Source organism: Cinclus cinclus, chromosome 3 (genome assembly GCF_963662255.1).
Source record: "Cinclus cinclus chromosome 3, bCinCin1.1, whole genome shotgun sequence".
Classification (NCBI taxonomy): Eukaryota; Metazoa; Chordata; class Aves; order Passeriformes; family Cinclidae; genus Cinclus; species Cinclus cinclus.
The window spans coordinates 479,933-494,075 of record NC_085048.1 but is presented as its reverse complement, the minus strand read 5'-3'; the positions used below and the strand labels follow the sequence as shown (position 1 = coordinate 494,075).

The window sequence follows — 14,143 nt, the reverse complement described above, 5'->3', positions numbered from 1 at the left end:
CAGCACTGGGTGAGAGGGAGGGGAAGAGAACTGCCAAGGGAGTGTCAGCTCCCTCAGTTCTGCCTAATTACAGTGTTTTCCTCAGGATTTATTGCAGCTTCTCCTGCCCCAGGTCAGTCCCTGGAGCAGGGGCTCATCCCTGACTCAAATGAAGGGGTTCATTCATTTCCTGTGCTGGAGGCTCTGGCACATCCTGGCACCTGGAATTGCAGCTGGAGGGGGCTGGGAGCTGCATTTCAGTGTCTGGAGCTGCTCAAAGTGGCCACTTTCCCCCCCCCGGCTTCTGCTGGAAAGCCAGGTTTGTTCCTGAAGTTATGAAACATTTGTTCCTGAAGTTGTAAAGTATTTTCTGTGCTGTAAGAAATGATGGATGCAAACATGAAAAGTTGTGGTTTCACCTGTGTGGGCACATTCATCTTGGAAGGATTGGGCTCAACCCATCCCTGAGCATCCTCAGCGCTGAAAACCACTGAAAGGGCATCAGCAAAGCACAGCAGGGACTGCCAGAAATCTCCTGGATCTCTGGGGTTTACAGTGGGAGACACAGGTCGTGTCCTGCCTGAACCTCTCCCGTTCTGAGGAGCATTTTGAGTTGTTTACACCCCCACCAAATCTTCCTCCTTGCTGCACTGACACTCCAGTTCCCAGCAGGATGTCAACCCAGGATTTGCTTTCTTTCCCCAAAATATGGAGCAAGTATGATCTGCTTGTTAGAAGGCAGTTCTGGAAGGAGTAAATGGATAACCTTCGTGGGAATTCACTGGGAAAGAGAACTGCTCCTGCAAGCTGCTCCAGGCACTGCTGGGAGAGCTGGGGGTGCTCACCTGGAGAGGAGAAGGATCCAGGGAGAGCTCCGAGCCCCTGGCAGGGCCTGAAGGGGCTCCAGGAGAGCTGGAGAGGGACTGGGGACAAGGCATGGAGGGACAGGACACAGGGAATGGCTCCCACTGCCACAGGGCTGGCACTGGATGGGATCTGAGGTCCCTTCCCTCCCAAACCAAGCTGTAACTCCATGGCCCATCCCATGGTTTTCCCTAGGAAGGTTCATGGGTGGGATTGGTCCCATCCCAACCACCCTGCATCCACAGCAGAGCTGCAGCAATGTCCCTGCTCAGGTCACAGGGACCAATGTCCTGTCAGGGTGACAGAGCAGAGTGATCCCAGTGTCCCTCTGGGACAGCCCAGCTCTTTCCTCCCCGTGCCTGGGGAGCCTCCAGCAGTGGGGGTTCAGCTCCCCGGGGCTGGGAAGGGTTTGCTCCAGAATTCCTGCCAGCACCAAGCCCATAAAAGCTGTCCCCAAGGGCTGCCTCTGGCAGAACAAAGCCCTGCATTCCTTCCCTTGATTTCTGAGGAGCCTGGAGACCAGCACGCTGTGTGTGCTGGGGTGGAACGTGTTCCTGCAGCCCAAAATCAGAATTACGTGAGCTGGAGGTGAAGGGATGTGATGTCACTGCCTGGACAACGCTCCAAAGCCTCCTTCCTGCAAAGATTTCATTCCCATTAACTCTCACTGGGGTTATTCTCAGTCCTGAGCCCCCTGATTCTCTGCTGCTCCCAGCCCTGCCTGGGTTTTGTTTGTCCTTGTGTGACTGTGCCGTGTCCAGCAGCACCGACCCTCAGAGTTCTGTCCTTCCCTAGATGTGCACATGTGGGCACTCTGTGATCTGCACCCCCAGCTCTGACCAGGGATTTCCCTCTCAGTGTCCCTGGTGCTGTCCCTTGGGTTCATTTCTGTCTCCCAGAGTGGTTTTTATTTGCCTGGCAGCTCCCAGTGTTCCTTTGTTCCCTTCTCTCCATCCATGTCCCCCTGCCCAGCCCCCAGTGCCACCTGAGAGGGGCTGGCACTCCTGGCACTGCCACCTCCCTTGGACACGAGAAAATCCCTTTTATTCAGCTTCCTCCACCTCTGTGACCTCTCAAGGTCCCAGATCCTGTTTAGCCATAATTTTATCCTCAAGAGGATTTTGGGGGAAGAGTTTTTGAAGGTCCTGGCTGGGTTGTGCAGGAGTGTAGCCATGTTTGTTCCAGGAGTCATTGTGCATCCCATAATGCCCGAGGCAGACCTACCTAAGCTTTATTTTGAGAAAAGGGGTAAGGATCTCTCTTTGTGGAGACAGGGGAGGTCCCAGGTGAGAGAGGGGCACAGCCAGGAGTGGTTCAAACACAGATCAGTGTTACTAATTGTTATTTGAACTGAGCCCTGGGTGCCTGCAGGTGTTTATTCCTAAGCTGAGCTTTAAAACCCCTCAGGTGCAGCTGTGGGGCAGAGGATGGGGCTGAGGAGGATCCCACAGGTGGGGTTGGTGGGAGGAAAAAAGGCCCAAAAGCATCGGCAGGGGGATGTTGGTACAGTGCTGGTGGGAGAGAATAAATCCAGGATCTAGGGGAAAAGGTGGGGATAAATGTAGGAGAAATCTTGGGGTTGGGATGTGAGTGTGCCCAGACTGTCTGTAGGGACAGGAGGGACAGAGCCACAGCCTGGTCACTGCTTTGGGACAAGGTCGCTCTGTCTCTGGGAATGGTCACTGTGCTTTGGGACCTCAGCTTCTCTCCAAATCCCTTGGGGGAAAGCAGCAGGGCAGAGCCAGGGACCCCTCTGGGCTCCATCCTGGCAGCTCTTCCCAAAGCCTTTCCCTTCCCCAAAGCCTTTCCCTTCCCTGGAGCCAGAGCAGCACCGTGCAGCCCTGCAAGGATTTCCCAGGGTGTGAGCAAGCAGAAGAGAGCTTTGCAGGCATTTCTTGGTGTAAATTACAGAATTCAAAGGAAATTGTCTGTTTGGCTTGGCTTCCCTGGTAAATTTTCAGAGCAGGAATTGATTTAAGACAGCAAAAGCACCATTTGAATACCTCTAACTTACTGAGCTGCTCCTAAAGCAGCAGAGGCAGGTCTCAGGGGTGAAGCTGGGGACAGTGGAGTTCCCAGTGCCCATTCCCGACCTGTGGGTGCTGCTCCAGCCCCAGGCTGAGCTCACCCAGGGCAGAGCTCAGCCTGGGAACAGCCCCGGGAGAGTCCCAGAGCCCTGGGCAGACTCTGCCCCTGAACATCCCTTCCCTCTGCCCCAGGGACTGTGGCTGCCATCGTTTCTTGCTCTCTCTTGACTTGTGGATCTCCTGGATTTGTGTTCAGAGGGTGCTGAGATGTGGGAAGTGTGGGAATTATCCCCCAGAACCAGGGTTCAGTGGAGAATTCAGTTCAAGCAGTGGCTGACCCAGGGGGAGGAGTTGGGGGCTTGTCCTGGAGACCACCTCAGGCTGGGAGAGCTGGGAATGTTCATCCTGGAGAGGAGAAGGATCCAGGGAGCTCTTAGAGCCTTTGGCAGGGCCTGAAGGGGCTCCAGGAGAGCTGGAGAGGGACTGGGGACAAGGCATGGAGGGACAGGACACAGGGAATGGCTCCCACTGCCACAGGGCAGGGCTGGATGGGATACTGGGAATTAGGAATTGTTCCCTGGCAGGGTGGGCAGGCCCTGGAATTCCACAGGGTGGAATTCCCAGAGCGGCTGTGGCTGCCCCTGCATCCCTGGCAGTGCCCAAGGCCAGGCTGGACATTGGGGCTGGAGCAGCCTGGGACAGTGGGAGGTGTCCCTGCCATGGGACAGGGGAAGGGCTGATTTTGAAGTTCCTCCTGACACTCAAACCATTCCATAATTCTCTGGTATTTTTAGGGGCAGCTGAGGGATGCTCTGGGTATCCCCAACCATCGAGAATCAGAAAAGCAGCTCCAGGCTGGGAGCGGTGTCCCATTAATTGAACGTGACTCTGATTTCCCTTCCCCAGCCCAGGAATGCTGCTCATTGTTGCAGCTGCTGCCTTTGCTTTCTGATGGGCTTTTAATGAGCTCTGCTAATGAGCTGGAATGGGAAAGGTCTGGGAACCAAACACACCTAAAATGCAGCTTTTGAGCATTTGTCAGTGGTTCACCCCAGTTTCCCCTGGTGTGGTAGTGAATGTTGAGTCTCCCACCACAAACCCCTCATTCCACAGGCTGCTCCTTGCCCGGCGGCCTCCACGTGGATTTTTTTTTTTTTTTAATCTCTTTTTTACAAGCTCTGGCTCTGCCCCTGACATGTCCCTGCATATCACCGAGAAGAAAAAGAAGGAAAAAAAAAGTGTTTGTGTGGCTGAAAAGGGGGATTCTGTTTGTCTTAAAACTGACTGCAGGTGATGGAGGGAGGGCTGGAATTGCCAGCAGGAATGGCACATGGAATTGTGCCACAATGACAGTGACACTGCCGTGGGGATGCTGTGATCCCCCTCTGCCCCTTTCTGTGCAGTGCCTGGGCTAAAAAAGGAACATTTTGCTGCATTTTCCTGGGGGTTTGCTCCATTCCCTGGGATCCTGCTGCAGAAAGCTGTCATCAAGATAACACAGAAACACATTTATTACTTAGTTATGCTTCTGTATTAGTTCTGACAAATATTTCTTGCAGTTGATCTCTGTTCCTAGGAATACCCCAAACTGCAGCAGCTTTATTTTTATGAGTGCTCACACCAAATAAAATAACCTATCAAATGCTGGGTGCCTGGCAGAGGCAGCACTGGAGACCAAGCCCTCATCTGGCAGATGTCACAGAATCCCAGAATCAGGGAATCACACAATCATGGAATCACAGAATCAGAGAATCAAAGAATCAGAAATTCAGAAAATCAGAGATTCACAGAATCAGAAAATCACTCAATCAGAGAATCACAGAATCACACAATCAGAGAATCTCAGAATCAAAGAATCAGAAAATCAGAGAATCACACAATCAGAAAATCACTCAGAGGATCACAGAATCAGAAAATCACAGACTCACACAATCAACCACGCAGTTAATCACACCATCAATCACACCATCACACAATCAATCACACAATGACACAATCAATCACACAATCAATCACACAATCAATCACAGAATCACCAGGTTGGAAGAGACCTCCAAGATCATCGAGTCCAAGCCATGCCCTAAGACTTCAACTCACCCATGGCACCAAGTGCCACATCCAATTTTTTTTAAACACATCCAGGGATGGTGACTCCACCACCTCCCCAGGCAATGCAATCCAGTACTTTATCACTCTTCCAGTAAAAATCTTCTTCCTAATATCCAAACTAAATTCCCTTTGGCACAGCTTGAGGCTGTGTCCTGTGTTTCTGTCAGTGCCAACTTCAGGGATACTGGCATTCTGTAAGTATTCAATATTCAAATATTCTGTAAATATAAATATTGAATATTTATATATTGAATATTCTGCAGCTCCTGAAGCAGAATTTTGGAGCCGAGCAGAATTCTGGAGCCTCCCAGAATTCCCAGCAAGATCTTTAAGAAAGAGACTCCTGAGCACAGGAGAATCCAACCCCAGCAGCATTCCCTATTCTCAGAATCCCAGAATCCAGAATCCCTAATCCCTGAGGTTAGAAAGTCCCTCCCAGCCTATCCAGTCCCAGCTGTGGCTGATCCCCTCCTTGTCCCCAGCCCAGAGCACTCAGTGCCACATCCAGGAATTCCTGGGACCCCTCCAGGGATGGGCACTGCAAAGCTCCCTGGGCAGCAGCAGTGTCCTGGCCCCGTGCCTCATGGAAACCCATTTCCATTTTCCATGTCCCTTGTGCAGGTGTTGGTTTGGTGTTCAGCCCTGCCCCTATTTATGTTATTTATATTAGTTTTGTTGCTTTTATTGGTTATTTATATTGGTTTTGTTGTTTTTATTGGTTATTTATATTGATTTTGTTCTTTTGGGGTTTTTTTTTGGTTTATGTTGTTTTTGGGTTTTTGTTATATTTGTTGTTTATGTTGTTTATATTGTTTATATTGTTTTATGTTGTTATTTTTTAATGCTCTTTCTGTTGTTTATGCTGTTTATATTGTTTTATATTGTTTTTGTTGTTTTGTTGTTTATACTGGTTTTGGTTTTTTTTGTTGTTTCTGTTGTTCATACTGTTTTATGTTGTTTCTGTTGGTTTTTTTTGCTCTCTCTCCCTCCCTCCCCAGGTGCCAGCTCAGCAGCCCTGACCCCTCCCGTGAGGAGCACGCCCTGATTGCCACCTTTGTGAGCCAGCTGCGGAGCAGGGCCTGGTCAGTGCCCACCTGGGGACACGGGGGGGGGAACGAGTCCATCCCATCATCCCGTCATCCTGTCATCCCATCCCATCATCCCATCCCCTCATCCCATCATCCCATCATCCCATCATCCCATCCCATCATCCCATCCCATCATCCCGTCATCCTGTCATCCCATCCCATCATCCCATCCCCTCATCCCATCATCCCGTCATCCCATCATCCCATCCCATCATCCCATCATCCCATCATCCCATCCCCTCATCCCATCATCCCATCATCCCATCATCCCATCATCCCATCCCATCATCCCATCCCATCCCATCATCCCGTCATCCTGTCATCCCATCCCATCATCCCATCATCCCATCATCCCATCATCCCATCATCCCATCCCATCATCCCATCCCATCATCCCGTCATCCTGTCATCCCATCCCATCATCCCATCCCCTCATCCCATCATCCCATCATCCCATCATCCCATCATCCCATCATCCCATCCCATCATCCCATCATCCCATACCATCATTCCGTCATCCCATCCCATCATCCCATCCCCTCATCCCCTCATCCCATCATTCCATCATCCCATCATCCCATCATCCCCTCATCCCATCCCATCATCCCGTCATCCCATCATCCCATCCCATCATTCCCTCATCCCATCCCATCATCCCCTCATCCCATCATCCCCTCATCCCATCATCCCATCATCCCATCATCCCATCCCATCATCCCGTCATCCCATCATCCCATCCCATCATTCCCTCATCCCATCCCATCATCCCATCCCCTCATCCCATCATCCCATCATCCCGTCATCCCATCATCCCATCATTCGCTCATCCCATCCCATCATCCCATCCCTTCATCCCCTCATCCCCTCATCCCCTCATCCCCTCATCCCATCCCATCCCATCCCATCCCATCCCATCCCATCCCATCCCATCCCATCCCCTTAGAGAATCCCAGACTGGTTTGGATGGTAAGGGACTTTAAATCCCACCCAGTGCCAGCCCTGCCACGGCAGGGACACCTCCCACTGTCCCAGGCTGCTCCAACCCCAATGTCCAGCCTGGCCTTGGGCACTGCCAGGGATGCAGGGGCAGCCACAGCTGCTCTGGGAATTCCACCCTGTGCCAGGGCCTGCCCACTCAGGGAAGGATTTTTATCCCATCCATCCCTGCCTAATGGAAGGCATTCCAGGATGCACCAGCCTGTCCCTTGCCCACCCTGCTCACACTTGGATTGTCCCACTGGGATTTGTGGCAGGAGGTTCAGCAGGGCAGGGTGGTCTCAGCTCTCACTCCACCCTGCCCTGTTCTGCAGGATGTGGTTCCATGAGAACCTCCAGGAAGGATCAAATGGGGCTGAGTGTCCCATTTCCCCTGAGTGTCCCCTCTTCCTGAGTTTCCCATTTCCCCTGAGTGTCCTGTTCCCTGAGTGTCCCCATCCCGAGTATCCCCATTTCTCCTGAGTGTCCCATTTCCCCTGAGTGTCCCCATCCCCTGAGAGTCCCCATTCCTTAGTGTCCCTTCTTCCCCTGAGTGTCCCTTCTTCCCCTGAATGTCCCCATCCCCTGAGTGTCCCTCTCCCTGAGTGTCCCTCTCCCTGAATGTCCCTTTCCCTGAGTGTCCCTTTTCCTGTCTCTGCCCATTCCCTGTGTGACTCCTGGTGTCCTGTCCCCTCTGAGCTGGCTCAGGGACCTGTGCTGGCACAAGCTCCTTGTCCCTGTTGTGTCAGGTCCATCCCAAGCCAATTTAATTTCCTTCTCTGGCTCCTCACGCTGTGCTGCTGCTGCCAGGAGGGCACAGCCTGTTCTCAGCCCTTGGCATTGTCACCTGAAATCCCCAGCCCTCCCTGTCTCCTGTGGGTTTGGTGTCCCCTCAGGGTCACTGTCACCTGCCCTGTGCCCCAGAGCAGGTGTTGAACCCTCCCCTGGTCAGGCCAGGCTGACCTGGAGCCCCCTGGGACAGTGGGAGGTGTCCCTGCCATGGCAGGGGTGGCACTGGGGGGGATTTAATGTCCCTTTCCACCCAGACCATTCCCTGATCCCGTTCTCTGTGCCAGCCATGAGCTGCGGCTCCCAGGGATGGTGGGAGAGCTCAGGGGCTCACTGTGAAGTGACACAACATTGTCACAAGGGGCCACATCACCTGAGTGCTGCTTTTAACACAGGGAATTCTGTGTGATTCTGTTTGCCCTCTGCAAACCTCTGCTGCTGTGGAACTCTCTGGATTCTCTCCATGTATCCTGCTCCCATCCCAGCTCTGCATTCATTCTTCCCCTTTCCTCCCTTTCCTGTTCCTGACAGCTGGGGGTGCTCACCTGGAGAGGAGAAGGATCCAGGGAGAGCTCCGAGCCCCTGGCAGGGCCTGAAGGGGCTCCAGGAGAGCTGGAGAGGGACTGGGGACAAGGCATGGAGGGACAGGACACAGGGAATGGCTCCCACTGCCACAGGGCAGGGCTGGATGGGATACTGGGAATTAGGAATTGTTCCCTGGCAGGGTGGGCAGGCCCTGGCACAGGGTACCCAGAGGAATCCCTGGGAGTGAATTCCTGGATTCCTGGAAGTGTCCTCCAGGTTGGACCCTGGGGTTGGAGCAGCCTGGGACAGGAGATGAACTCCAACTCCTCTTGTGACCTGTCAAATATTCCTAAAAGCAAACACAAAATGTTTCTTCTTTCTTTTGTGAGTCCCAGGTTGTTTTCAAGAAAGCCAGAAATGGTCAATAACTATTTTGTAATTCCCTGTGCTAAGAAGAGATGGCAGTTCCAGGAGCTGGGAGTTGAACTGGGAGCAGCAGATAATGGGAAAGGGGAAAGGATCCTGGGATGTCTCAGGAAAGCAGGGCAGGACTTGTGCAGACACAAGTGCAGAGCTGTAGGACAGCAGCATGGGGTTCAGGGTGTGGGATGGGGAAGGCTGGTGTCCTTTACAAAGCTCTGGGGCACTAAATCAGTGTGGAGGTGTCTGTGCAGCCCCCCAAGCCTGGTTTGTGTGGTTTTTGTGCTCCCCCTGGTTTCACTCACCTTCCTCCAGCTCCTTCCTTCGCTCTTTGCACTGGGATGTCTCCAGGATTGGATTCAGCCAAGCAGAGACCTCACAGTGTCAGTTATGGTCATCCCAGCCCTGTAATTGTGGGTCTGTTCCAGCCCAGACATCACCTGGCCAACTCCAGGGGCTGGATGAGTTCGAGTTGTTAAATCTGGTGTTGCTGAAAAGAAATGAAATCTTCATTTTTAAATAACCATCAGATTCACAGCATAGATTGGTTGTGTGAATAAGGGAAACAAAAGTCCTTGAAATTAAACTTGCAGAAATGCAAATTGTCTCCTGAGGTGGGAATGTGGGCTGGGAATGGCTTTTGTGGTGCACCAGGAATGTGTCTGGTTTGGTTTGCTGCTGTGTGATGATGCTGAATTTCCCTGGGCTGCCCATGGATCCCCCTGGAGGCTCAGGAATGGCTCTGGGAGGGCTCCGTGGCTGTGGGAAGCACATTCCTCATTCCCACACTGCTGTTTTCATTAAATTCCACTTTGGTTTCTGTACCTGACCCAGTGGTTCCCTTCCCAGGGGAGATGGGGTGAGGGATCTCTGCACACCAGGGGGACAACCTGCAGTTCCTAAATGCAGCAGCTCCCAACTCCAGCAGCTCCCAACTCCAGCAGCTCCCAAATCCAGCAGCTGGCTGCTGACTTTAAAAGTTATTCCTCCCACTGTCATTTCCTTCCCAGTTCCTTGTGGCACCAAATCCAGCTGGGAACAGATCTCAGCACTGACAGTGTCAGTCAGCATGACCCAAAAATCATCCTTTGTCCCCCAGTTTGGAGTGACAAAGGGAGTTCTTTGGGAGCAGCAGGGGCTGCTCCAGCACTGCAGGCCCTGCCTGGCTGGATGAGTGATGGCATGAACAGATTTTCATTAACATTGACAGAGAATGATGGCATTAAGATGGTTTTAGGAGGGTGGTGTCCTGGTAGACATGAGGCAGAGCCACCCTGCCCACCCTGGGGCCTGTCCCCTCTGCTGTCACTGCTGCTTTTCCTGTCTCACCCCTGCCTGTCCCTCTCTGTCACCTCAGGGGTCTGTCACTGGGTCTGATGATTGTTGGAGATGGTTTTTAACACCCATTTCAGCAGCATTTCCGAGGATCTCCAGCCCTGCCACGGCAGGGACGTGTCCCCCTGTCCCAGGGTGCCCCCAGCCCCTCCAGGCGTGCCACGAGGCAGCTGGAGCTGTGTCACCCCTGGGGCTGAGGGGTGCAGGACCCATCTCAGATCACCAGCCTGTCCTGGCTGTGCTGAGCTGCCTGTAGGTCGGGCTGGTTTACAAAGTGCCACTTCATTCCATGCGTGTTCTTGAGTGGCGCAGGGTTCTGCCCAGCCCAGCAGGGTCCCACCCTCTCCTCCCCACGGAAACCATCCTGGCTTGGATCATCCTGAATTCCCACACAAAGCTTTCCTCCTCCATCCTTCCCCTGGCCCCTGCTGACCTGGGGTAACCAGCAGGGTTTGCACACAAGTGCCTCAGAAACAAATTACATTTAAAAAATGAGTTCAGTTAAATCGGGGGGTAAACCTACATCCCAGCTGGAATCTGTGAATTCTGGAGGGAAAGGGTCCTTTTCCTCCAATTGGAATCCCTGAATCCTCCTGCTGGGAGGGAAGCCTGGGGCAAGGCCCCTGCTCTGGAAGGAAAGGGAATTGTGCAAATTATTTCCAGTGGGGCTCTTCCCTCTGCCCTCGCTATTTCTGTGCCCTGGCACATCCCTGTGGCCCAGACCTGACTCTGGTTTGGTTTTGCAGTGCCAAGACCTGACTCTGATTTGTTTTTTGCAGTGTCCTGGTATAACTGTGGTTTGTTCTTGCAGTGTCCAGACCTGACTGTGGTTTGGTTTTTGCAGTGTCCTGGTGTAACTATGGTTTGTTTTGCAGTGTCCTGGTATAACTCCGTCTGGTTTTTGCAGTGTCCTGGTATAACTGTGGTTTGTTTTGCAGTGTCCTGGTATAACTCTGTCTGGTTTTTGCAGTGTCCTGGTATAACTATGGTTTGTTTTGCAGTGTCCTGGTATAACTCTGTCTGGTTTTGCAGTGTCCTGGACAGCCCAGGCCGGCTGGATGAGGAGCACCGGCTGATCGCTCGCTACGCCGCACGCTTGGCTGCAGAGGCTGGCAATGCTGTGAGTGACTCTTGCATTTTATCTTCTTTTTACTCCTCTCCTATGGTCAGGATTAAATGCACAAGAGTCAGAATTTTGTGTTGGGACTCAGCTGTTTATTAATTCCTGTCTATGTTACAGTGAGTGCTGCAGCACTCGTAGCTAACAAGCTAAAAATGGTGAAATGGTGATCTTCCTCTCTTGTTACAAGGTTTTTATGGCTTAATTGTCCAATTAAGAACTGACACCTAAATTATTTTTATTTTTGGCCCAATAACCAAACACCCCTGACTCACAGTGTAGTATTTTCTATCCAATTTAAAAAGTGCCACCTATACCATGAAGAAGAAGGTGAGGAAAGAAAGAAGCCTCTGCCCTAGAAGCTCCATCTTGCCCTCCATACATTGCTATATTCCAAACCCCCAAATTCTAAATTTTTCTCTGTGTGGTATTACATACTTTTAATTAAACTACACACCAGTGATCCCAATTCTGTCATTTAATTTTGGAAGCCTTCTCCATGGCCTCTGGTCAAAAGCAGTGCTCTCCTGGGGGTCAGTGCCTGGCAGCACAGAAAACCCAAAATTCTCAGTTTCCAGGGATGCAGTAAGTGACCCTGTCCCTGCCATGGGCACCAGGGGCTCTGGGGGCACCACGAGGGTTTAGGCTCCCAGACCTGCACAAAATCCCCAGTTTGTGTTGGTCCAGCAGGGTGGGAGCACCAGGCCGGGGGAGGTGGCTGGGAATGAGTTGAGGGCAGCAAGGGGATAAGAGATTAATCCTGCAGAGGGATAAATGTGCAGATACCTGAGGAAAACAATTCATGGGCAGGTGCTGGGGGTGGATTTATTCCAGAGGGAAGCAGCCTGACAGAGGGAGAGGTGGGTTTGTGTTTGCAGCTTCTTACAGGAGAAAATGAAGGAAACATGAACACATTCCCAGTGGGTAAAAATCAACACTGCTCTGACATAAAATGGTTACAGCAACACAAGAAGAGTTTACTGAAATTCCAGGCAATATTTGCAGGCTAGCTGGATGGTGGGATCCCTGTCTTGGCAGGTTTTTCTATAGGGAAGGAGTGGAGAGTTTGTAGGGACCATCTCCCACGTTCCTGAATTTGCCCTGGGGCATGTTCAGCCAGGAGCCTGCCTTTGGCTGAGGGATGCCATTTCTGGCATTTTTTTACACAGACACATTTCTGTGTAAAACCAACACAGCACACTCGTGCTGATGAACATTTTCAGCTGTCAGCTCCCACTCCCTGTGCCCAGTGCTGCAGCTGCATGTCCAGGGTCACTCTGTTCACCAGGAATGTTGAAATATTCAGGGGACGCAGTGCCGAGTTCCAGGTTTAGATGGAAAAGGAGGAAATTTCCATGTAATCCTGTCATATCCAAGCTGTTGAGACAGCAAGTGCTGAGTCACTGTCACGTTGGAAAGTGCTGGGAGAACTCTTAGTCATGGCTTGACTTCTTCTGGTAGAGACAAAGTGTTGTGGAAACTTCAGGAGCCACAGATTGGTCCTGAGAGGACCTGGTTGTTAAAAACCCATCAAAGACCTCAGTCACTTGTGTGGCCATGGCAGGACCAGAAGTGGAGCCATTCTTTGCGTGTCCAAGGAGCAGCACTTGGAGTTTGCTGAGGCTCCTCAAGCGCCTTTGGGTCCTTCTTTTCCTTTATCTCTCTTTTCCTAAGTGCCATCCCAGGGCAGATGCTGGAGCAGTGCCAGGGGCAGAGACAGATGGGAAAGGGAACAGTGGGGGCTCCTCTATTGCAGCCAGAGCTTGGCCACTGGGAATCTGGAGTTATTTCCTGGCTCCACCATTTGCTCCCAGTCCAGAAATGCCCAGCAGCTGGAATGGATGAGTTCAAAGGGTTTTGAATCCTGGCAGCTCCTCCTTATTCCCTGCCAAGGGCACATCTCCCTCCCTTGTCCAAGCTGGCCATGGCAGCTTGGTGGGGGAAAATCTTGCCAAAATCTGAGCTCTGGGATGGGGTGACATCCATGGGGACAACGTGCCACGTTCATGGGGATATCAAAGACTTTTCTCACCATGATAATGGTCAGGTGTTGTTGTCCAAGTGTTTAGCTCAGAACTGGAACCTCCTTGGAGAGGTTCAGAGCTCGACAAGTTGAGTTCAGGAGCAATTTCTGTGAACTGGCCCTGCTTTGCATATGCTGGAGAGCTCCCAAGGTCCCTCCCCACCTGTGTTTTCCTGTGGATCTGGACATTAATAGAAGTGGAGAATGGAAAAAACCAACAACATAAAGGAGTTATGGGATATTTGTCTGAGGAGGTTCTAAAACTGGACCAGTGTGTGCTGGGAGCACTTGACAGGGGTTGGTGTGAGCAGAATGATTCCCTGAACGTGTTCTGAGTGCTGGGAATGCAGGGAATCCCTGAAACCCTGTCCAGCTCCAGCAGCCTGGGCTCAGGCTTCTTCCTCCCCTCTTGGGGGTCACTGGCAGAGGTCCCTGGGGATTGTCCATGGCTCAGGTGGACTCAGCCCATCTGTGTCTGTGTCTTCCCAAAAGGGACAAAAGCCTGGAGCTGTTCCTGCAGGGCTGGTACTGGAGCAAATGTCATCCCCCCATCATGTGGGTGACACCCCTGGGAACATCCCTGGGGAAATGGCTTCAAGTGTGGCTGGGCCAGAAACATCCCAGGAACGTCTGGGAGCTCATCCTGGACATGCAGGTGTGCTTCTTAAGGAAGAGAAAGGGAGGGAGGCAGGACAGACAGGGGAGGACAGGAGAGAACAGGAGGAGCTGTCACTGCCAGGGACCAATGGCACAGGGAACACCCCATGGCACACAGGGAACACCCCATGGCACACACACACACACACACACACACACACACACACACACACACACCACCCCATGGCACACACACACACACACACACAACACCCCACGGCACACACAACAC

General features: G+C 52.1%; 1 protein-coding gene across 8 annotated transcripts in view; it reads left to right on the top strand.

Moving 5' to 3' along the window:
- Positions 1-14,143, top strand: part of DTNB (dystrobrevin beta) — a 105,805-nt gene that overhangs the window by 40,641 nt on the left and 51,021 nt on the right. For 4 of the 8 annotated variants that reach the window (XM_062488352.1, XM_062488349.1, XM_062488351.1 and 1 more), the window contains exon 10: positions 11,144-11,231. In XM_062488352.1, coding sequence (XP_062344336.1) covers positions 11,144-11,231 — 88 coding nt within the window. Of the gene's footprint in view, positions 1-3,184; positions 3,191-5,977; positions 6,062-11,143; positions 11,232-14,143 lie in introns of all 8 variants that reach the window. The other 4 variants (XM_062488346.1, XM_062488350.1, XM_062488344.1 and 1 more) reach the window with 2 other exon arrangements.